Below are 26,543 nucleotides of genomic sequence, written 5' to 3' on the forward strand. Positions count from 1 at the left end.
AAAACACTTTACTTCCTCCAGTTTTTCTCCATTCAAACTTACCTCCCAATTGACTTGACCCTCAACCCTACTGTACCTAATAACATTGCTCTTATTCACATTTACTCTTAACTTCCTTCTTCCACACACTTTACCAAACTCAGTCACCAGCTTCTGCAGTTTCTCACATGAATCAGCCACCAGCGCTGTATCATCAGCGAACAACAACTGACTCACTTCCCAAGCTCTCTCATCCCCAACAGACTTCATACTTGACCCTCTTTCCAAAACTCTTGCATTCACATCCCTAACAACCCCATCCATAAACAAATTAAACAACCATGGAGACATCACACACCCCTGCCGCAAACCTACATTCACTGAGAACCAATCACTTTCCTCTCTTCCTATACGTACACATGCCTTACATCCTCGATAAAAACTTTTCACTGCTTCTAACAACTTGCCTCCCACACCATATATTCTTAATACCTTCCACAGAGCATCTCTACCAACTCTATCATATGCCTTCTCCAGATCCATAAATGCTACATACAAATCCGTTTGCTTTTCCAAGTATTTCTCACATACATTCTTCAAAGCAAACACCTGATCCACACATCCTCTACCACTTCTGAAACCACACTGCTCTTCCTCAATCTGATGCTCTGTACATGCCTTCACCCTCTCAATCAATACCCTCCCATATAATTTACCAGGAATACTCAACAAACTTATATCTCTGTAATTTGAGCACTCACTCTTATCCCTTTGCCTTTGTACAATGGCACTATGCACGCATTCCGCCAATCCTCAGGCACCTCACTATGAATCATACATACATTAAATAACCTTACCAACCAGTCAACAATACAGTCACCCCCTTTTTTAATAAATTCCACTGCAATACCATCCAAACCTGCTGCCTTGCCGGCTTTCATCTTCCGCAAAGCTTTTACTACCTCTTCTCTGTTTACCAAATCATTTTCCCTAACCCTCTCACTTTGCACACCACCTCGACCAAAACACCCTATATCTGCCACTCTATCATCAAACACATTCAACAAACCTTCAAAATACTCACTCCATCTCCTTCTCACATCACCACTACTTGTTATCACCTCCCCATTTGCGCCCTTCACTGAAGTTCCCATTTGCTCCCTTGTCTTACGCACTTTATTTACCTTCTTCCAGAACATCTTTTTATTCTCCCCAAAATTTAATGATACTCTCTCACCCCAACTCTCATTTGCCCTCTTTTTCACCTCTTTCACCTTTCTCTTGACCTCCTGTCTCTTTCTTTTATACATCTCCCATTCAATTGCATTTTTTCCCTGCAAAAATTGTCCAAATGCCTCTCTCTTCTCTTTCACTAATACTCTTACTTCTTCATCCCACCACTCACTACCCTTTCTAATCAACCCACCTCCCACTCTTCTCATGCCACAAGCATCTTTTGCGCAATCCATCACTGATTCCCTAAATACATCCCATTCCTCCCCCACTCCCCTTACTTCCATTGTTCTCACCTTTTTCCATTTTGTACTCAGTCTCTCCTGGTACTTCCTCACACAAGTCTCCTTCCCAAGCTCACTTACTCTCACCACCCTCTTCACCCCAACACCCCAATGTACATAATTCATACTGTCTGTCTTTATTTATTCCCATCGCTCCCTCGCCACACATGGAATAACAACCCCCTCCCCCCTTATGTGCGTAAGGTAGCGCTAGGAAAAGACAACAAAGGCCTCATTCGTTCACACTCAGTCTCTAGCTGTCATGTAATAATGCACAGAAACCACAGCTTCCTTTCCACATCCAGGCCCCACAGAACTATCCATGGTTTGCTCCAGACGCTTCACATGCTCTGGTTCAATCCAGTGACAGCACGTCGACTCCGGTATACCACATCGTTCCAATTCACTCTATTCCTTGCACGCCTTTCACCCTCCTGCATGTTCAGGCCCTGATCACTCAAAATCTTTTTCACTCCATCTTTCCACCTCCAATTTGGTCTCCCACTTCTCCTCGTTCCCTCCACCTCCGACACATATATCCTCTTGGTCAATCTTTCCTCACTCATTCTCTCTATGTGACCAAACCATTTCAAAATGTTCTGCTCTCTCAGCCACACTCTTTTCATTGCCACACATCTCTCTTACCCTATCATTTCTTACTTGATCAAACCACCTCACACCACATATTGTCCTGAAACATCTCATTTCCAGCACATCCACCCTCCTCCAAACAACTCTGTCTATAGCCCATGCCTCGCAACCATTTAACATTGTTGGAACCACTATTCCTTCAAACGTACCCATTTTTGCTTTCCAAGATAATGTTCTCGACTTCCACACATTTTCCAATGCTCCCAAAACTTTCACCCCCTCCCCCACCCAATGATTCACTTCAGCTTCCATGGTTCCATCTGCTGCCAAATCCACTCCCAGATATCTAAAACACTTCACTTCCTCCAGTTTTTCTCCATTCAAACTTACCTCCCAGTTAACTTGTCCCTCAACCCTACTGTACCTAATAATCTTGCTCTTATTCACATTCACTCTCAGCTTTCTTCTCCCACACACTTTACCTAACTCAGTCATCAGCTTCTGCAGTTTCTCATCCGAATCAGAAATCAGCGCTGTATCATCAGTGAACAACAACTGACTCACTTCCCAAGCTCTCTCATCCACAACAGACTGCATACTTGCCCCTCTTTCCAAAACTCTAGCATTCACCTCCCTAACAACCCCATCCATAAACAAAATAAACAACCATTGAGACATCACGCACCCCTGCCGCAAACCTACATTCACTGAGAACCAATCACTTTCCTCTCTTCTCACACATACACATGCCTTACATCCTCGATGAAAACTTTTCACTGATTCTAACAACTTACCTCCCACATCATATATTCTTAATACCTTCCACAGAGCATCTCGATCAACTCTATCATATGCCTTCTCCACATCCATAAATGCTACATACAAATCCATTAGCTTTTCTAAGTATTTCTCACATACATTTTTCAAAGCAAACACCTGATCCACACATCCTCTACCACTTCTGAAACCACACTGCTCTTCCACAATCTGATGCTCTGTACATGCCTTCACCCTCTCAATCAATACCCTCCCATATATTTTCACAGGAATACTCAACAAACTTATACCTCTGTAATATGAGCACTCACTCTTATACCCTTTGCCTTTGTACAATGGCACTATGCAAGCATTCCACCAGTCCTCAGGCACCTCACCATGAGTCATACATACATTAAATAACCTTACCAACTAGTCAACAATACAGTAACCCCCTTTCTTTATAACTTCCACTGCAATACCATCCAAACCCGCTGCCTTGCCGGCTTTCATCTTCCGCAAAGCTTTTACTGCCTCTTCTCTCTTCACCAAATCATTCTCCCTAATCCTCACACTCTGCACACCACCTCGACCAAAACACCGTATATCTGCCACTCTATCATCAAACACATTCCACAAACCTTCAAAACACTCACTCCATCTCTTTCTCACATCACCACTACTTGTTATCACCTCCCCATTAGCCCCCTTCACCGATGTTCCCATTTATTTCCTTGTCTTACACACTTTATTTACCTCCTTCCAAAACATCTTTTCATTCTCCTTAGAATTTAATGATACTCTCTCACCCCAACTCTCATTTGCCTTCTTTTTTGCCTCTTGCACCTTTCTCTTGACCTCCTGCCTCTTTCTTTTACACATCTCCCACTCATTTGCATTATTTACCTGCAAAAATTGTCCAAATGCCTCTTTCTTCTCTTTCACTAATAATCTTACTTCTTCATTCCACCACTCACTACCCTTTCTAATCTGCCCACCTCCCACGCTTCTTATGCCACAAGCATCTTTTGCACAAGCCATCACTGCTTCCCTAAATACATCCCACTCCTCCCCCACTCCCCTTACGTCCTTTGTTCTCACCTTTTTCCATTCTGTATTCAGTCTCTCCTGGTACTTCCTCACACAAGTCTCCTTCCCAAGCTCACTTACTCTCACCACTCTCTTCACCCCAACATTCTCTCTTCTTTACTGAAAACCTCTACAAATCTTCATCTTCGCCTCCACAAGATAATGATCAGACATCCCTCCAGTTGCACCTTTCAGCACATTAACATCCAAGAGTCTCTCTTTCGTGCACCTATCAATTAACATGTAATCCAATAAAGCTCTCTGGCCATCTCTCCTGCTTCCATACACACAATTATGTATATCTCTCCTTTTAAACCAGGTATTCCCAATCCCGTCCTTTTTCAGCACATTATATATATATGTGTGTTTATATGTACGTGTATGTGTATGTATATGTATGTATACGTTGATATATATATGTATGTATATATGCATGTATGGACGTTTATGTATATGTACGTATATATGAGTGGTTGGGTCATTTTTCTTCTGTTCTTGTGCTACCTCACTGAGGCGGGAAACAGCAGTTAAGTATAATAATAATAAGAATTGAGTGCAGAATGGCAAAAGGTGAGAGCAAATAACATAAGGGGAGTGGGAGACGAATGAGATGTATTTAAGGAAGCAGTGATGACTTGCAAAAAAGAAGCATGAGGTGGGTGGAGGCAGCTTAGAAAGGGAAGTGAGTGGTGGGATGAAGATGGAAGATTGTTGGTAAAAGAGAAGAGAGTGGCATTCGGACGATTCTTGCAGAGAAGTAGTGCAAATGACTGGAATATGTATAAAAGAAAGCAGCAGGAGGTCAAGAGAAAGGTGTAAGAGGTGAAAAAGAGGGCAAATGAGAGTTGGGGTGAGAATCATTAAATTTTAGGGAGAATAAAAAGATGTTTTTGAAGGAGGGAAATAAAGTGTGTAAGACAAGAGAACAAATGGGAATATTGGTGAAGGGGGCAAATGGGGAGGTAATAACAAGTAGTGATGAAGAGAGAAGGAGATGGAGTGAGCACTTAGAAGGCTTGTTGAATGAGTTTGATGATAGAGTGGCAGATATATGGTGTTTTGGTCGCGGTGGTGTGCGAAGTGAGAGGGGCAGGGAGAACAGTTTGGTAATCAGAACAAAGGTAGTGAAGGCTTTCCAGAAGATGAAAGCAGGCAAGGTGGTGGGTTTGAATGGTACTGCAGTGGAATCTAATAAAAAAATGGGGGTGACTGTGTTGTTAATTGGTTGGTAAGGATATTCAATGTATGTATGGATCATGGTGAAGTGCCTGAGAATTGGCGGAATGCATGCATAGTGCCTTTGTACAAAGGCAAAGGGGATAAAGATTAGTGTTCAAAGTACAGAGGATATAAGTTTGTTGAGTATTCCTGGGAAATCATATAGGAGGGTATTGACTGAGAGGGTAAAGGCATATACAGAGCATCAGATCGGGGAAGAGCAGTTAGGTGTCAGAAGTGGTAGAGGATGTGTGGATGAAGTGTTTGCTTTGAAGAATGTATGTGAGAAATACTTAGAAAAACAGATGGATTGGCATGTAGCATTTATGGATCTGGAGAAAGCACATGATAAGGTTGATAGTGGTTTGTGAAAGGTTTTAAGAGTATATGGTATCGGAGGTAAGTTGCTAGAAGCAGTGAAAAGTTTTTACAAAGGATGTAAGGCATGTGTACGAGTAGGAAGGGAGAAAAGTGATTGGTTTTCAGTGAATGTTGGTTTGCGGTAGGGGTGCGTGATGTCTCCATGGTTGTTTAATTTGTTTATGGATGAGGTGGTTAGGGAGGTGAATGCAAGAGTTTTGGAGAGAGGAGTAAGTATGCAGTCTGTTGTGTATGAGAGGGCTTAGGAAGTGAGTCAGTTGTCGTTCACTGATGATACAGCACTTGTGGCTGATTCATGTGAAAAAGACAAAATGGCCACGTTCATTCACACTCAATCTCTAGCTGTCATTTGTAATGCACCAAAACCACAGCTCCCTTTCCATATCCAGGCCCGACAAGACTTTCCATGGTTTACCCCAGATGCTTCACATGCCCTGGTTCAATCCACTGACAGCACATCCACCCTGGTATACCAAAACATTCCAATGCACTCTATTTCTTGTAAGCCTTTAACCCTGTTGTATCTTGAGGCCCCAATTGCTCAAAATCTTTTTCACTCCATCCCTCCACCTCCAATTTGGTCTCCCGCTTCGTGTTCCCTCTACCTCTGACACATATATCCTCTTTGTCAATCTTTCCTCACTCATTCTCTCCATGTGACCAAACCATTTCAACACACCCTTTTCTGCTCTCTCAACCACACTCTTTTTATAACCACACATCTCTCTTACCCTTTCATTACCTACTCGATCAAACCACCTCACATCTCATATAGTCCTCAAACATTTCATTTCCAACACATCTACCCTCCTCCACACAGCCCTATCTATAACCCATGCCTGACAACCATATAACATTGCTGGAACCACTATTCCTTCAAACATACCCATTTTTGCGCTCCGAGATAACGTTCTCACCTTCCACACATTCTTTAACGCTCCTAGAACCTTCACCCCCTCCCCACCCTGTGACTCACTTCTGCTTCCATGGTTCCATCTGCAGCCAAATCCACTCCCAGATATTCAAAACACTTCACTTCCTCCAGTTTTACTCTGTTCAAACTTACCTCCCAATTAACTTGTCCCTCAACCCTACTAAACCTAACTGTGAAGTGTTTTAGATATCTGGGAGTGGATTTAGCAGCAGATGGAACCTTGGAAGTGGAAGTGAGTCACAGTGTGGGGGAGGGGGCGAAGGTTCTGGGAGCATTGAAGAATGTGTGGAAGGTGAGAATGTTATCTCGAAGAGCAAAAATGAGTATGTTTAAAGGAGTAGTGGTTCCAACAATGCTATATGGTTGCAAGGCATGGGCTATAGATAGGGATGTGCGGAGGAGGGTGGATGTTTTGGATATGAGATGTTTGAGGACAATACGTGGTGTGAGGTGGTTTGATCGAGTAAGTAATGAAAAGGTATGAGAGATGTGTGGTAATAAAAGAGTGTGGTTGAGAGAGCAGAAGACGGTGTATTAAAATGGTTTGGTCATATGGAGAGAATGAGTGAGGAAAGATAGACAAGGAGGATATATGTGTCAGAGGTGGAGGGAACAAGAAGTGGGAGACCAAATTGGAAGTGGAAGGATGAAGTGAAAAAGATTTTGAGTGATCGGGGCCTGAACATACAGGAGGGTGGAAGGTGTGCAAGAAATAGAGTGCATTGGAACAATGTGGTATATCAGGGTCGACGTGCTATCAATGGATTGAACCAGGGCATGTAAGGCATCTGGGGGAAACCATGGAAAGTTTTGTGGGGTCTGGATGTGGAACATATATACATATAAACACGTATATATCCATACTTGCTGCCTTCATCCATTCCTGTTGCCACCCCACCACACATGAAATGGCACCCCCATCCCCCCTGCACGTGTGCGAGGTAGCACTATGAAACGACGACAAAGGCCACATTCATTCACACTTAGTCTCTAGCTGTCATGTGTAATGTAGCAAAACCACAGCTCCCTTTCCACATCCAGGCCCCACAAAACTTTCCATGTTTACCCCAGACGCTTCACATGCCGTGGTTTAATCCATTACCAGCACGTTGACCCCAGTATACCACATCGTTCCAATTCACTATGATCCATGCACGCCTCTCAACCTCCTGTATGTTCAGGTCCTGATTGCTCAAAATCTTTTCCACTCTATCCTTCCACCTCCAATATATGTATTACTGTTTCTCTCACCATCTAGCAAGGATGTCACAAAACAACCAAGCAATAACTGCATTTGTCCACAGCCACTGTAGGTTTCATACATAATAAACTAGAACCTGCTTTCCACAGCCTCATAAACTATTCCATGACTTACCTAGGTTGCTTTATATGACCAGGTTCAGCCCAAAGACAGTATACTGCCCTCATACAACAATGACCAAATTCTGCCCATCTCCAGTATACTTTCCACTCTCCTGAATGTTCAGTCCAATAATCAAAAGCCTCTTTCACTCTATCCTTCCAACCCCTTCTTGTTTCTCTCTTCCTCTTCTGACATGTACTTCCTCTTAGTCAGCCAGTCTTCACTCATTCTCTCCATATTTCAAAGCCACTTCAGCACACTCCAGTTAACTCCCTCAATCAAACTACACACTACTGCACCTCTCTCTTATACTGTCATGTCATTACTTACATGATCAATCTGTCTTACAATTCTAATCATCCTTTAGGCATTTCATTTTCAACACATCCACTTTCTTCCTATCTTGTATGTTCAAGGCCTGGGAATCACATCCATTCAACACTGATGGGATTATTATACCTTCAAAAGTACAAATCTTAACCTCAAAGAGCAAGGACCTCTCCTTCCACATATTTCTTAATGCACCCAGGACCTTAGCCTCCTCTCTCACCCTATGATGCACTTCAGGTCCCATGGTTCCATTTGCTTTTTTTAACATTTGCACCTAATTTTCTTTCACACCTAGAGAAAAAAGGAACATACTTGGAATGACTATATAAATATTCAAAAGATTAGATTAATAGTTGACGACCACACCAGACAAACCTCAATTTGACAACTACACTAAAGGAGTAGCAAAAAAAAAGAAGAAAAAAAAAGCATTATTCACTACACAAGACAAACAAAAAGAAATGGAAAGGCAGTCAACAGAAACTGCATTATTCTACACACAAGCTAAGTGCTACTCCTGCCATCATGGCAAAATCCCTTTATAGGTAATGTAAGTATAAACAAACTCTCCCAAACTCTGCCACCAGCTTATGAAGATTCTCTTTGGAGTATGCCATCTGAGTTGTGTCATCTGCAAATAGGATCTGATTTACATCCCATGCACCCAAACCCCAAGCATACCAAAGATCTGACACTTGTTGTAAGACCCATGCATTCACCCTGTTCAAAAACATTAAAAAAATGTTGTGCCATCACACATCCCTGACTCAGACCCACCTACACCTGGTGCCACTCACCCTATTTTCCTTCTTGCACAGACATCTTACTCTCCAGGTAAAAACTCCTCATTGTACTGAATAACTTTCCACTTATCCCATATATTCATCGCACCTTTCACAAAGCCTCTCTGTCAACCCAATCGTATGTTCCCTCAGTTTCATAAATGCTACATATAGTTTTATCATATTTCATAGAACTATATCTATTTATATCTTGATACCCATTCCCTCCAGCAACTCCCATCAAGGGGGTGGCCATGGCAAAAGAGTCTCCACTTAACCCTGTCCTTACATACCTCACTCGCATACACTATTCCACACATTCTTCCATCATTTCTCTCCTTCCAGTGCTCTTCCTCTCTATTTCCCCATGTCACAGATGGTCTTCCTCTAACATCAACACCTTTAATCATCCTATCAAAAGAATCTCCATGTAAACTACCCATCTTGCAAGCCCAAACCACCTCAAAGTATTAAATTTCACCCACTATAGCACTCCACAATTCATTCCCTTCGCATTCCCTGCCATACCTAATCTCTCATATATCCCTTCATTTCTTTCTTCATTCCATCTAATCATAGCTCACTTCCAAAGCCTGGATTCTTGACTTTTGTGACAAATTCCATGTCCATGTTTCAGCTGTATAGGTCAGGGTAGGATGAACTTTGGTGTACCCTAATCCCTCTTTCACTTCTATTCTTACACCTCTATCCTTCATTATTCTATTAAGGGACCCAATGACTTCTTCAACCCTGTACTGCCTTCTCCCTCAGCTATCATTCCATATCACCAAACTTACTCGAGATAGCTTTGAAATACTTAAATTCTGTCATCTCTTCCATTCTTTCTCTCCACATATCTATAATACAATTTAATAAACTTTCTTTTATTTCACTCTACTGGGTTTTGCAACATCTATACTTTCACTCTGTTTCCTTTCAAACACCATTACTTTGCTTTTACTGGCATTTACCTTCAATCACTTATACTTACACACATCAAAAAACACACATCCTTCTGCAATTAGTCTTCACTGTCAGCAAAAGACACAGTATCATCTATAAAAAGGCTTGTCACTAGCCACCATACCTCGCTGCAACACTCCATTTCTGCATCCCCTTTCCCTAGTTTTCCATTCACCTCTCTTATCACTCAATCTATCTATCTATTCATATCTCTGATGCCTGTTCCCATTAGGAACTCCCTTGAGGTGGTGGCCATGGCAAGAGTCTCCATAACTGGTTAACGCCAGCTCCCCTTCTTAGCCTTTTGTGCCTCATCCTTTGTGGCCCACTGACAAAGGGCAACTCTAGTGCAATGTTTTTTGAGGCTTCTACCTGATGCTCCCACCAACTACTGTTATCTAATGTGTCTAACCTAATGTTCCAGCCTATCATTTCTACCTAATGCTCCAAGCTAAATGTACCTACATACTACTTCCATTCAATGTTTCTACCTAATAATCCCACCTATATCTTTTATCTAGTGCTCCTACCACTTGGCCAAAAGGCAGAGATAGTGCAAAGCACTCACTGCAGAAAAATCTAGAGTCAGAAAGAATGAGCTGTGTCAGTTAAGTGTTTATCAAGTGTTATGTGTGACAAGAAGAGATTGTATGTTTATGGTAAGAATACCAGCAGTCCTTGTTTAGATGAGGCATAAAGAAAAGGAGTGCAACTTGAAAACCACTTAAATGCTTGCTCGCTACACAACCATCACTGACCCTTCAGATACCCAGGTGGGTAGTACTGTTAATATATGTTAAAAAGCCACAGTGACATCCACAGCCCTGCTCACATCCACATGTGACCGAAAACTTTCACTCAACTCTACATCCACTCTTACATGTGCATTTGGTAATGTATAGAAGGCTTTCACACCATCCAACAGTTGTCCCCCTACCCCATACATACTTAAAATATCCTATAAAGCATTTCATCACTGCTCTCTCCAGATCCATTAAAGCTGCAAACATCCTCTTATCATTTGCTAGATACATTTTAACAGTTATTTTCACCACAAAAATGACCCCTCATAAAGCAGGTTTTACTAAGGTGCGCATGAAGCTCTTTCTACAGCAAAAAATAGTTTTTTTCTATTCTCTAAATGTTACATTTTTCTCTACCAACTTGAATCTTCATTCCACTGTGCTGTTCTTCAATTTTAATTGTCTATGTACACCTCAAAGTTTTCTTTTCCTTGTATATACTATTTTACTTTTCTATTCAAGACTTTACATTCCCTTTTGCCTCCATTCACCACATTAACTCTCAACTTCAGCTTCTGTTTTCAAACTCTTTATTTCTAGTGAAATTTCTTGAATCTTCATTCTACCATGCTGTAATTCTCTGCCCATAACCTATACATGCAGTGACACACCTCTGTGTAAGTCTCTAGCAATGCACTCTTAACATGACTTCACATTATCTCAATCTCCCACTGTATTGATATGGTTTCTCTTAGATTCTCATTCTACTTCTCCAAGAAGTTAAGTTTTATACCTTGATTGCTCCACTTTTCTTCTTACACCATTCTCATTTCTGGTTGTACATCATCTACACCAAAACACTGCTCATACTACTCCTGATCTGAAACTACTTACATTCTTTCTTGCCAGAAACATGCTCTAAAGTCTCCTGTCTTACCAATGTCTGTACCATGTGTATCTGTGTATGTTTTAATGTTAAAAGTATGTATGTTCAATACACATGACTGCAAATGCATCTGGTCCATACATTCTTTTACTGCTGTTCTTCAATTTCTTTCCTTCTCCAGATGGACTTATATTCAAGTGGAGAGATAATCCTAGATGGATATTTAAGCAATGAGCTTTGCACCTTATCATCAAAGTCATTCAACACAACTTTGTGGTTGAAGTAGCAATGTGTGATAGTTTCTCCCCAGTCAGTCATCCTCAGTCAAGCTTAGGACTGTACATTTTCATGTGCAGTCTAGGAAGGAAAGTGAGAGGCTTTTGAGGACCATGCAGATAATCTTAAATTATTTGACAATGACAATCTGTCTTTGGATGACATGGTGAATGATTTTAAGGACAGTGACTCTTTCAGTAAAGAAAGCTGATGGTGATGAGGCAGGAGAAGGCTTTCTAGCAATAATCAAGACAATGTTGCAAGTACCTGCATGACCTTGACACCATGGTGTCTGAATGGTGCTGATGATAATTTTACAAAATTATATAGTTTTGTTATGAATGATATCAATGAGCTGCACTGATTATAACAAAAAAAAGATTTACTCTATGAGATAAAAAATATAGTAACAAAAATCAGTAATCACAATTTTGATGTAAGCTAAATAAATGATAAAACATGAGCAGTGGCAACTTGCTTGACACTCAAGCCTTACTTTCACACTTTTTTATACATTTTCTTGAAACATTTATAAAATTTCTATACATTAATAGAAAGTAGGGGATAAAATGTACTTCTGAAATTATGTCTTCTTTCATTTTTATATGAATACTTTGAAACTGTAAAGTAAAACATCTTTTAAAAACTTAAAAATGTGAATTTTGAGGGTCGGAAAGGAAATCTTGGTGAGAAGTTTAAGGGAAACTAGATCCTTAAACTTACTTATCACTCCTAGTCTGTAACTAACCCATTTGTTCATATCATCCACTACACGGTTTCTTGCTATATCTGCCTCCTCCACCTCTCCTTCAAATTCTCTCCAGAGTGTATGTTTAACTTCCTCTTCTTTCTCATCAAATGGGTCATATCCAACCACTAATGTCATTGTAAACCCCTCACAGCTGAATTTTGCTACCAATAACCTGAAGGTGACATACTCACTATTAACTATATCCTTGAATAACTCACCTTTCTTTACCTACCCATACCCTTTTTTGCATAATCATTTGTATCACATTGTAGGCCTCACCTCATGCACTGCACTCCATTCTGCTCAAAGCTTCCAATACCTCTCAATTTCATCTGGCACACACCTGTACAATTTTTCCCTTGCTAGAGATGCCTTCAACTCTGTCCTCTCAAATTCATCATTTATACCTCTCATATTCCACTTACTCAAATGAACCTGCATTACTGCCAAAAGTGGTTGCAGGTATGCCACTTTGTCCAAGACCAAATGCACCTTTTGTGAGAAATATTTGCAAAACTAGGGTCTCTAAGCCTGCAAACTAACAAAATAAACATGGAAGCTAATTTCTCTCAGGTTCACTTGCTACCACTGCAAATAGTATAAGCAATGAAAAGTATGTATATATATCCTAATTCTAAATGCCTTCAAAAAACATTTGCGGAAGATGAAAGCCGGCAAGGCAGCAGGTTTGGATGGTATTGCAGTGGAATTTATTAAAAAAGGGGGTGACTGTATTGTTGACTGGTTGGTAAGGTTATTTAATGTATGTATGATTCATGGTGAGGTGCCTGAGGATTGGCGGAATGCGTGCATAGTGCCATTGTACATTGGCAAAGGGGATAAGAGTGAGTGCTCAAATTACAGAGGTATAAGTTTGTTGAGTATTCCTGGTAAATTATATGGGAGGGTATTGATTGAGAAGGTAAAGGCATGTAAAGAGCATCAGATTGGGGAAGAGCAGTGTGGTTTCAGAAGTGGTAGAGGATGTGTGGATCAGGTGTTTGCTTTGAAGAATGTATGTGAGAAATACTTCGAAAAGCAAATGGATTTGTATATAGCATTTATGGATCTGAAGAAAGCATATGATAGAGTTGATAGAGATGCTCTGTGGAAGGTACTAAGAATATATGGTGTGGGAGACAAGTTGTTAGAAGTAGTGAAAAGTTTTTATCGAGGATGTAAGGCATGTGTACGTGTAGGAAGAGAGGAAAGTGATTGGTTCTCAGTGAATGTAGGTTTGTGGCAGGGGTGTGTGATGTCTCCAAGGTTGTTTAATTTGTTTATGGATGGGGTTGTTAGGGAGGTAAATGCAAGAGTTTTGGAAAGAGGGGCAAGTATGAAGTCTGTTGGGAATGAGAGAGCTTGGGAAGTGAGTCAGTTGTTGTTCGCTGATGATACAGCACTGGTGGTTGATTCATGTGAGAAACTGCAGAAGCTGGTGACTGAGTTTGGTAAAGTGTGTGAAAGAAGAAAGTTAAGAGTAAATGTGAATAAGAGCAAGGTTATTAGGTACAGTAGGGTTGAGGGTCAAGTCAATTGGGAGGTAAGTTTGAATGGAGAAAAACTGGAGGAAGTAAAGTGTTTTAGATATTTGGGAGTGGATCTGGCAGCAGATGGAACCATGGAAGTGGAAGTAAATCATAGGGTGGGGGAGGGGGCGAAAATCCTGGGAGCCTTGAAGAATGTGTGGAAGTCAAGAACATTATCTCGGAAAGCAAAAATGGCTATGTTTGAAGGAATAGTGGTGTGAGGTGGTTTGATCGAGTAAGTAATGTAACGGTGAGAGAGATGTGTGGAAATAAAAAGAGCGTGGTTGAGAGAGCAGAAGAGGGTGTTTTGAAATGGTTTGGGCACATGGAGAGAATGAGTGAGGAAAGATTAATCAAGAGGATATGTGTGTCGGAGGTGGAGGGAACGAGGAGAAGTGGGAGACCAAACTGGAGGTGGAAAGATGGAGTGAAAAAGATTTTGAGTGATCAGGGCCTGAACATGCACGAGGGTGAAAGGCGGGCAAGAAATAGAGTGAATTGGATCGATGTGGTATACTGGGGTCGACGTGCTGTCAATGGATTGAATCAGGGCATATGAAGCGTCTGGGGTAAACCATGGAAAGTTCTGTGGGGCCTGGATGTGGAAAGGGAGCTGTGGTTTCGGGCATTATTGCACGACAGCTAGAGACTGAGTGTGAGCAAATGGGGCCTTTGTTGTCTTTTCCTAGCGCTACCTCGCACACATGAGGGGGGAGGGGGATGTTATTCCATGTGTGGCGAGGCGGCGATGGGAATGAATAAAGGCAGACAGTGCGAATTGTGTGCATGTGTATATATGTATGTGTCTATGTGTGTATATATATATATATATGTGCGTACATTGAGATGTATAGGTATGTATATTTGCGTATGTGGACGTGTATGTATATACATGTGTATGGGGGTGGGATGAGCCATTTCTTTCGTCTGTTTCCTTGCGCTACCTCGCAAACACGGGAGACAGCGACAAAGCAAAATAAAATAAAATTATAAATATATATATATATATATATATATATATATATATATATATATATATATATATATATATATATATATAATTTAGAGTAAGATATCTCAATCAGTTGATAAAGCAGATTCGTAAATGTTTGTTTAAATTTGTATAGAATATACCAGGACTTCCATACGCCTAACATGCAGTGGGCAACTCTGTTAATTGACGTATGTCAAAAAAGGCGTCTGGTTAGTGCTTCCCTCGAATTATGATTTTTACCCACTGGTAACGCATTCTCGGGCCGCCCAGGGTCGAGCGCATAAGTTCGAATCCTTGTTTCGGCTGTCGGTCCACAGTCGGCCTAGCTGTTCATCCACCCCTAGGGGTTGGTCGATAAAATGGGTACCTGGCCCAGGCTAGGGTATATATATATATATATATATATATATATATATATATATATATATATATATATATATATATATATATATAAATTTTCCAAAAGAAGGAACAGAGAAGGGGGCCATATGAGGATATTCCCTCAAAGGCCCAGTCCTCTGTTCTTAACGCTACCTCGCTAATGCGGGAAATGGCGAATAGTATGAAAAAAAAAAAAAAAAAAAAAAAAAAAAAATATATATATATATATATATGGCGTTTATCCCTGGGGATAGGGGATTAAGAATACTTCCCACGTATTCCCTGCATGTCGTAGAAGGCGACTAAAAGGGGAGGGAGCGGGGGGCTGGAAATCCTCCCCTCTTTTTTTTTTTTTAATTTTCCAAAAGAAGGAACAGGGGGCCAGGTGAGGATATTCCAAAAAAGGCCCAGTCCTCTGTTCTTAACGCTACCTCGCTAACGCGGGAAATGGCGAATAGTTTAAAAGAAAGAAAGATATATATATATATATATATATATATATATATATATATATATATATATATATATATATATATATATATTTTTTTTTTTTTTTTGCTTTGTCGCTGTCTCCCGCATTTGCGAGGTAGCGCAAGGAAACAGATGAAAGAAATGGCCCAACCCACCCCCATACACATGTATATACATACGTCCACACACGCAAATATACATACCTTCAAGCTTTCCATGGTTTACCCAAGACGCTTCACATGCCCTGATTCAATCCACTGACAGCACGTCAACTCCGGTATACCACATCGATCCAATTCACTCTATTCCTTGCCCTCCTTTCACCCTCCTGCATGTTCAGGCCCCGATCACACAAAATCTTTTTCACTCCATCTTTCCACCTCCAATTTGGTCTCCCTCTTCTCCTTGTTCCCTCCACCTCCGACACATATATCCTCTTGGTCAATCTTTCCTCACTCATCCTGGAGTCTCCATGTGCCCAAACCACTTCAAAACACCCTCTTCTGCTCTCTCAACCACGCTCTTTTTATTTCCACACATCTCTCTTACCCTTACGTTACTCACTCGATCAAACTACCTCACACCACACATTGTCCTCAAACATCTCATTTCCAGCACATCCATCCTCCTGCGCACAACTCTATCCATAGCCCACGCCTCGCAACCATACAACATTGTTGGAACAACTATTCCTTCAAACATACCCATTTTTGCTTTCCGAGATAATGTTCTCGACTTCCACACATTCTTCAAGGCCCCTAGAATTTTCGCCCCCTCCCCCACCCTATGATCCACTTCCGCTTCCATGGTTCCATCCGCTGCCAGATCCACTCCCAGATATCTAAAACACTTCACTTCCTCCAGTTTTTCTCCATTCAAACTCACCTCCCAATTGACTTGACCCTCAACCCTACTGTACCTAATAACCTTGCTCTTATTCACATTTACTCTTAACTTTCTTCTTCCACACACTTTACCAAACTCAGTCACCAGCTTCTGCAGTTTCTCACATGAATCAGCCACCAGCGCTGTATCATCAGCGAACAACAACTGACTCACTTCCCAAGCTCTCTCATCCCCAACAGACTTCATACTTGCCCCTCTTTCCAAAACTCTTGCATTTACCTCCCTAACAACCCCATCCATAAACAAATTAAACAACCATGGAGACATCACACACCCCTGCCGCAAACCTACATTCACTGAGAACCAATCACTTTCCTCTCTTCCTACACGTACACATGCCTTACATCCTCGATAAAAACTTTTCACTGCTTCTAACAACTTGCCTCCCACACCATATATTCTTAATACCTTCCACAGAGCATCTCTATCAACTCTATCATATGCCTTCTCCAGATCCATAAATGCTACATACAAATCCATTTGCTTTTCTAAGTATTTCTCATATACATTCTTCAAAGCAAACACCTGATCCACACATCCTCTACCACTTCTGAAACCACACTGCTCTTCCCCAATCTGTTGCTCTGTATATATATATATATATATTATATATATATATATATATATATATATATATATATATATATATATATATATATATATATATTTTTTTTTTTTTTTTTTCCCATACATACTTAAAATATCCTATAAAGCATTTCATCACTGCTCTCTCCAGATCCATTAAAGCTGCAAACATCCTCTTATCATTTGCTAGATACATTTTAACAGTTATTTTCACCACAAAAATGACCCCTCATAAAGCAGGTTTTACTAAGGTGCGCATGAAGCTCTTTCTACAGCAAAAAATAGTTTTTTTCTATTCTCTAAATGTTACATTTTTCTCTACCAACTTGAATCTTCATTCCACTGTGCTGTTCTTCAATTTTAATTGTCTATGTACACCTCAAAGTTTTCTTTTCCTTGTATATACTATTTTACTTTTCTATTCAAGACTTTACATTCCCTTTTGCCTCCATTCACCACATTAACTCTCAACTTCAGCTTCTGTTTTCAAACTCTTTATTTCTAGTGAAATTTCTTGAATCTTCATTCTACCATGCTGTAATTCTCTGCCCATAACCTATACATGCAGTGACACACCTCCGTGTAAGTCTCTAGCAATGCACTCTTAACATGACTTCACATTATCTCAATCTCCCACTGTATTGATATGGTTTCTCTTAGATTCTCATTCTACTTCTCCAAGAAGTTAAGTTTTATACCTTGATTGCTCCACTTTTCTTCTTACACCATTCTCATTTCTGGTTGTACATCATCTACACCAAAACACTGCTCATACTACTCCTGATCTGAAACTACTTACATTCTTTCTTGCCAGAAACATGCTCTAAAGTCTCCTGTCTTACCAATGTCTGTACCATGTGTATCTGTGTATGTTTTAATGTTAAAAGTATGTATGTTCAATACACATGACTGCAAATGCATCTGGTCCATACATTCTTTTACTGCTGTTCTTCAATTTCTTTCCTTCTCCAGATGGACTTATATTCAAGTGGAGAGATAATCCTAGATGGATATTTAAGCAATGAGCTTTGCACCTTATCATCAAAGTCATTCAACACAACTTTGTGGTTGAAGTAGCAATGTGTGATAGTTTCTCCCCAGTCAGTCATCCTCAGTCAAGCTTAGGACTGTACATTTTCATGTGCAGTCTAGGAAGGAAAGTGAGAGGCTTTTGAGGACCATGCAGATAATCTTAAATTATTTGACAATGACAATCTGTCTTTGGATGACATGGTGAATGATTTTAAGGACAGTGACTCTTTCAGTAAAGAAAGCTGATGGTGATGAGGCAGGAGAAGGCTTTCTAGCAATAATCAAGACAATGTTGCAAGTACCTGCATGACCTTGACACCATGGTGTCTGAATGGTGCTGATGATAATTTTACAAAATTATATAGTTTTGTTATGAATGATATCAATGAGCTGCACTGATTATAACAAAAAAAAGATTTACTCTATGAGATAAAAAATATAGTAACAAAAATCAGTAATCACAATTTTGATGTAAGCTAAATAAATGATAAAACATGAGCAGTGGCAACTTGCTTGACACTCAAGCCTTACTTTCACACTTTTTTATACATTTTCTTGAAACATTTATAAAATTTCTATACATTAATAGAAAGTAGGGGATAAAATGTACTTCTGAAATTATGTCTTCTTTCATTTTTATATGAATACTTTGAAACTGTAAAGTAAAACATCTTTTAAAAACTTAAAAATGTGAATTTTGAGGGTCGGAAAGGAAATCTTGGTGAGAAGTTTAAGGGAAACTAGATCCTTAAACTTACTTATCACTCCTAGTCTGTAACTAACCCATTTGTTCATATCATCCACTACACGGTTTCTTGCTATATCTGCCTCCTCCACCTCTCCTTCAAATTCTCTCCAGAGTGTATGTTTAACTTCCTCTTCTTTCTCATCAAATGGGTCATATCCAACCACTAATGTCATTGTAAACCCCTCACAGCTGAATTTTGCTACCAATAACCTGAAGGTGACATACTCACTATTAACTATATCCTTGAATAACTCACCTTTCTTTACCTACCCATACCCTTTTTTGCATAATCATTTGTATCACATTGTAGGCCTCACCTCATGCACTGCACTCCATTCTGCTCAAAGCTTCCAATACCTCTCAATTTCATCTGGCACACACCTGTACAATTTTTCCCTTGCTAGAGATGCCTTCAACTCTGTCCTCTCAAATTCATCATTTATACCTCTCATATTCCACTTACTCAAATGAACCTGCATTACTGCCAAAAGTGGTTGCAGGTATGCCACTTTGTCCAAGACCAAATGCACCTTTTGTGAGAAATATTTGCAAAACTAGGGTCTCTAAGCCTGCAAACTAACAAAATAAACATGGAAGCTAATTTCTCTCAGGTTCACTTGCTACCACTGCAAATAGTATAAGCAATGAAAAGTATGTATATATATCCTAATTCTAAATGCCTTCAAAAAACATTTGCGGAAGATGAAAGCCGGCAAGGCAGCAGGTTTGGATGGTATTGCAGTGGAATTTATTAAAAAAGGGGGTGACTGTATTGTTGACTGGTTGGTAAGGTTATTTAATGTATGTATGATTCATGGTGAGGTGCCTGAGGATTGGCGGAATGCGTGCATAGTGCCATTGTACATTGGCAAAGGGGATAAGAGTGAGTGCTCAAATTACAGAGGTATAAGTTTGTTGAGTATTCCTGGTAAATTATATGGGAGGGTATTGATTGAGAAGGTAAAGGCATGTAAAGAGCATCAGATTGGGGAAGAGCAGTGTGGTTTCAGAAGTGGTAGAGGATGTGTGGATCAGGTGTTTGCTTTGAAGAATGTATGTGAGAAATACTTCGAAAAGCAAATGGATTTGTATATAGCATTTATGGATCTGAAGAAAGCATATGATAGAGTTGATAGAGATGCTCTGTGGAAGGTACTAAGAATATATGGTGTGGGAGACAAGTTGTTAGAAGTAGTGAAAAGTTTTTATCGAGGATGTAAGGCATGTGTACGTGTAGGAAGAGAGGAAAGTGATTGGTTCTCAGTGAATGTAGGTTTGTGGCAGGGGTGTGTGATGTCTCCAAGGTTGTTTAATTTGTTTATGGATGGGGTTGTTAGGGAGGTAAATGCAAGAGTTTTGGAAAGAGGGGCAAGTATGAAGTCTGTTGGGAATGAGAGAGCTTGGGAAGTGAGTCAGTTGTTGTTCGCTGATGATACAGCACTGGTGGTTGATTCATGTGAGAAACTGCAGAAGCTGGTGACTGAGTTTGGTAAAGTGTGTGAAAGAAGAAAGTTAAGAGTAAATGTGAATAAGAGCAAGGTTATTAGGTACAGTAGGGTTGAGGGTCAAGTCAATTGGGAGGTAAGTTTGAATGGAGAAAAACTGGAGGAAGTAAAGTGTTTTAGATATTTGGGAGTGGATCTGGCAGCAGATGGAACCATGGAAGTGGAAGTAAATCATAGGGTGGGGGAGGGGGCGAAAATCCTGGGAGCCTTGAAGAATGTGTGGAAGTCAAGAACATTATCTCGGAAAGCAAAAATGGCTATGTTTGAAGGAATAGTGGTGTGAGGTGGTTTGATCGAGTAAGTAATGTAACGGTGAGAGAGATGTGTGGAAATAAAAAGAGCGTGGTTGAGAGAGCAGAAGAGGGTGTTTTGAAATGGTTTGGGCACATGGAGAGAATGAGTGAGGAAAGATTAATCAAGAGGATATGTGTGTCGGAGGTGGAGGGAACGAGGAGAAGTGGGAGACCAAACTGGAGGTGGAAAGATGGAGTGAAAAAGATTTTGAGTGATCAGGGCCTGAACATGCACGAGGGTGAAAGGCGGGCAAGAAATAGAGTGAATTGGATCGATGTGGTATACTGGGGTCGACGTGCTGTCAATGGATTGAATCAGGGCATATGAAGCGTCTGGGGTAAACCATGGAAAGTTCTGTGGGGCCTGGATGTGGAAAGGGAGCTGTGGTTTCGGGCATTATTGCACGACAGCTAGAGACTGAGTGTGAGCAAATGGGGCCTTTGTTGTCTTTTCCTAGCGCTACCTCGCACACATGAGGGGGGAGGGGGATGTTATTCCATGTGTGGCGAGGCGGCGATGGGAATGAATAAAGGCAGACAGTGCGAATTGTGTGCATGTGTATATATGTATGTGTCTATGTGTGTATATATATATATATATGTGCGTACATTGAGATGTATAGGTATGTATATTTGCGTATGTGGACGTGTATGTATATACATGTGTATGGGGGTGGGTTGAGCCATTTCTTTCGTCTGTTTCCTTGCGCTACCTCGCAAACACGGGAGACAGCGACAAAGCAAAATAAAATAAAATTATAAATATATATATATATATATATATATATATATATATATATATATATATATATATATATATATATATATAATTTAGAGTAAGATATCTCAATCAGTTGATAAAGCAGATTCGTAAATGTTTGTTTAAATTTGTATAGAATATACCAGGACTTCCATACGCCTAACATGCAGTGGGCAACTCTGTTAATTGACGTATGTCAAAAAAGGCGTCTGGTTAGTGCTTCCCTCGAATTATGATTTTTACCCACTGGTAACGCATTCTCGGGCCGCCCAGGGTCGAGCGCATAAGTTCGAATCCTTGTTTCGGCTGTCGGTCCACAGTCGGCCTAGCTGTTCATCCACCCCTAGGGGTTGGTCGATAAAATGGGTACCTGGCCCAGGCTAGGGTATATATATATATATATATATATATATATATATATATATATATATATATATATATATATATATATATATATAAATTTTCCAAAAGAAGGAACAGAGAAGGGGGCCATATGAGGATATTCCCTCAAAGGCCCAGTCCTCTGTTCTTAACGCTACCTCGCTAATGCGGGAAATGGCGAATAGTATGAAAAAAAAAAAAAAAAAAAAAAAAAAAAAATATATATATATATATATATGGCGTTTATCCCTGGGGATAGGGGATTAAGAATACTTCCCACGTATTCCCTGCATGTCGTAGAAGGCGACTAAAAGGGGAGGGAGCGGGGGGCTGGAAATCCTCCCCTCTTTTTTTTTTTTTAATTTTCCAAAAGAAGGAACAGGGGGCCAGGTGAGGATATTCCAAAAAAGGCCCAGTCCTCTGTTCTTAACGCTACCTCGCTAACGCGGGAAATGGCGAATAGTTTAAAAGAAAGAAAGATATATATATATATATATATATATATATATATATATATATATATATATATATATATATATATATTTTTTTTTTTTTTTTGCTTTGTCGCTGTCTCCCGCATTTGCGAGGTAGCGCAAGGAAACAGATGAAAGAAATGGCCCAACCCACCCCCATACACATGTATATACATACGTCCACACACGCAAATATACATACCTTCAAGCTTTCCATGGTTTACCCAAGACGCTTCACATGCCCTGATTCAATCCACTGACAGCACGTCAACTCCGGTATACCACATCGATCCAATTCACTCTATTCCTTGCCCTCCTTTCACCCTCCTGCATGTTCAGGCCCCGATCACACAAAATCTTTTTCACTCCATCTTTCCACCTCCAATTTGGTCTCCCTCTTCTCCTTGTTCCCTCCACCTCCGACACATATATCCTCTTGGTCAATCTTTCCTCACTCATCCTGGAGTCTCCATGTGCCCAAACCACTTCAAAACACCCTCTTCTGCTCTCTCAACCACGCTCTTTTTATTTCCACACATCTCTCTTACCCTTACGTTACTCACTCGATCAAACTACCTCACACCACACATTGTCCTCAAACATCTCATTTCCAGCACATCCATCCTCCTGCGCACAACTCTATCCATAGCCCACGCCTCGCAACCATACAACATTGTTGGAACAACTATTCCTTCAAACATACCCATTTTTGCTTTCCGAGATAATGTTCTCGACTTCCACACATTCTTCAAGGCCCCTAGAATTTTCGCCCCCTCCCCCACCCTATGATCCACTTCCGCTTCCATGGTTCCATCCGCTGCCAGATCCACTCCCAGATATCTAAAACACTTCACTTCCTCCAGTTTTTCTCCATTCAAACTCACCTCCCAATTGACTTGACCCTCAACCCTACTGTACCTAATAACCTTGCTCTTATTCACATTTACTCTTAACTTTCTTCTTCCACACACTTTACCAAACTCAGTCACCAGCTTCTGCAGTTTCTCACATGAATCAGCCACCAGCGCTGTATCATCAGCGAACAACAACTGACTCACTTCCCAAGCTCTCTCATCCCCAACAGACTTCATACTTGCCCCTCTTTCCAAAACTCTTGCATTTACCTCCCTAACAACCCCATCCATAAACAAATTAAACAACCATGGAGACATCACACACCCCTGCCGCAAACCTACATTCACTGAGAACCAATCACTTTCCTCTCTTCCTACACGTACACATGCCTTACATCCTCGATAAAAACTTTTCACTGCTTCTAACAACTTGCCTCCCACACCATATATTCTTAATACCTTCCACAGAGCATCTCTATCAACTCTATCATATGCCTTCTCCAGATCCATAAATGCTACATACAAATCCATTTGCTTTTCTAAGTATTTCTCATATACATTCTTCAAAGCAAACACCTGATCCACACATCCTCTACCACTTCTGAAACCACACTGCTCTTCCCCAATCTGTTGCTCTGTAATATATATATATATATATATATATATATATATATATATATATATATATATATATATATATATATATATATATATTTTTTTTTTTCTTTTTTGCTTTGTCGCTGAAAATCACATGAAAATATTTCCAACACTCCTGTTATCTTAATGGCAAAAGCATTTATTGCTTGTGCATTATAAGAAATGCTAAAAATACAGAAAAGTATTACACATGATCATTTCAAGATTGCTAAATGACACATGAAACAAGAAATGCTAATACAAAATGTTTCAAAAATTATCAAGAAAAGGAAAATCATAACCCTAAAGAGCATGTCAGCAGCAAGCTTTTTTAATTCTTATGTTGTCATACAAGTAACTTTTCTCCACAATAACTCAACTGCCTTCAACTAAGAAAGTTCCTGAATATCATACTGGACAGAAGAATTATTAACCCACTACACTGAAGAGTTTGGATTACTACTTCCTGAGAGAAAAAGATGGTGAGGGTATAAAGAACAGGCAACTGGGAGCATCACCTCTGACCCAGTGATGCTTGTGTGTGATGGCCCTGGTAGTGATGACCTTGCATGGCAATGTCTTGTTAGCCGCTGCAATACACTCGGGAGAGTCAGCACACACCCCACACGAGTCACAGAATGCCCCATCACTAGCCATGATCAGTGTCTCACACATGTTGCAGAAGCATGGCTGTTAAGTACATGTGGTATCAGTGTCTAATTCATCTATCCACAGCAGGGCTATTTAGTAAATATCTCATGTTTCAAACTGCAAACAATATGACACTTTCATGTATGTTAAATCAGGGTTGAGCATATGTTGCAGTTACATAAATGTTATTCAAGCACATATGACAAGTCATGCAAAACTATATTAATGCTGATGTCATACTGAACTCTGCAACAGAAATTTGTATCTTTCAGAAAATGTCAAACAAAACATGAAAATACATAATATAGCAAAGATTCTTTGAAATCTACTTTCTACACACATATCCATGGTGTTCATAATTATGTTACTCCTTAAACAGAAGCTAACAACAATCATTGTGCTCTCAGAAAATAGTAGCCAACAACAATTGATGAGCTAACTTTTCCAGCCTTTATTCATATATCTAGCTGTTTGATTTTACCATCACTGGCCTACAGAAGTCTCTTTCATAGCAAAGAAGGCATGGGAAAAAATTCTGCTATCCTCAACATCCTACAAACACCATTATAAGTGCATGGCTGTCCATCTGAAGGTCATGGGTACAAACATGACCAAGCAGAAATTACATAGTATGTCAGATGACCAAGTCAATAGAAGGAACATTTGTATCTATCACCTGTTGAGGAGAGTGAAAACACAATAACATGAGAAATGTGAAGAAATGAGTGACTTAGTGATTTCAGAGGGATTATGTAAGAAGGAGGGGTAGACATCCTCAAGGACTTGCACTTATGGAAGAAAGTACAAAACGATTGAGCCTGCTTTCCTCTTTATGTAATTCTGAGATAGTGGATGACTTTGGGAGCATAAGATACCTTAAAAAAAAATCCAATACCTTTCATGTATGTGCCAGCCACTCAATCTCCTCACATTTGTATGCAGAGTGAAAAATACAATATCTTTACTCATATTCATGATATTCATGTACAAACCTATGCCTCTGTAAAACATACAAATTGAGTTTTCTTTATTAAGAGAGAAACAAGTCTAGTATCCTCCCTTCACATGCCATCTAATCTGCCTCACAATGATTTTTTGTGTAAAAGGTCTAACACATCTAAACATACATATTCATGTTATTTACCACTAAAACTAAGCCTGTATATCATATAAGAGTACAGAATGAATATAAGCTCAAAAGAACAAGAGAAATATCACTTCCATATCTTCATTACTCATCAGGAGCTGTTAAATGAATCATTCACACACCCTCTGGGTGCTCACTAAGCACAGAAATGGGCAATAATAAAAACTTCTGTTTACTTTCTGTTACTTTTAGAGGCTAATGAATTATTTCATAATACAATTTTTTTCTATTTCATTTATTTTTGCATACTGCATGATGGAATTTCCAGACTATGCTTGCTGTTTAAGGGTTAAACCTGTTACGTTTTCAAACCAACCCAAAAATGTAAGTTATGAAGAAAAGAAAACTCCTATCCTAGTTGGCATCCCAGAAGCTTGAAAGAATCCATGTGCTAGCCCAGGAGTTTGAGCCCTCTAATCCCCTGCCTTCTAAGTATTTTGAATCATGTGCCTCTGGTGAGGTAACTGCTCCTCAGCCATTGCTCAACCACCCTATGAGTAGCAAAAGCCTGGTTACTTGGTCTGAGGATCACTCTCATGAATCAGTGACCCTACATTACCAATGGTGTTACTATCATACTCTCTGCTTAAGTCACTACTTAAGTCACAGCATAATTCTTGGATCATGGTTGTCGAAAT

At 40.0% G+C, this 26,543-nt stretch overlaps 1 protein-coding gene across 2 annotated transcripts in view; it reads right to left on the reverse strand.

The window, feature by feature from the left end:
- Positions 1-26,543, reverse strand: part of Dgkepsilon (diacylglycerol kinase epsilon) — a 197,176-nt gene that overhangs the window by 132,215 nt on the left and 38,418 nt on the right. For both annotated transcript variants that reach the window (XM_071679837.1, XM_071679838.1), the window contains exon 3: positions 24,626-24,797. In XM_071679837.1, the coding sequence (XP_071535938.1) occupies positions 24,626-24,797 (172 nt within the window). The remainder of the gene's footprint in view (positions 1-24,625; positions 24,798-26,543) is intronic.

This window comes from Panulirus ornatus, chromosome 30, assembly GCF_036320965.1.
Source record: "Panulirus ornatus isolate Po-2019 chromosome 30, ASM3632096v1, whole genome shotgun sequence".
In the NCBI taxonomy this organism is placed as follows: domain Eukaryota; kingdom Metazoa; phylum Arthropoda; class Malacostraca; order Decapoda; family Palinuridae; genus Panulirus; species Panulirus ornatus.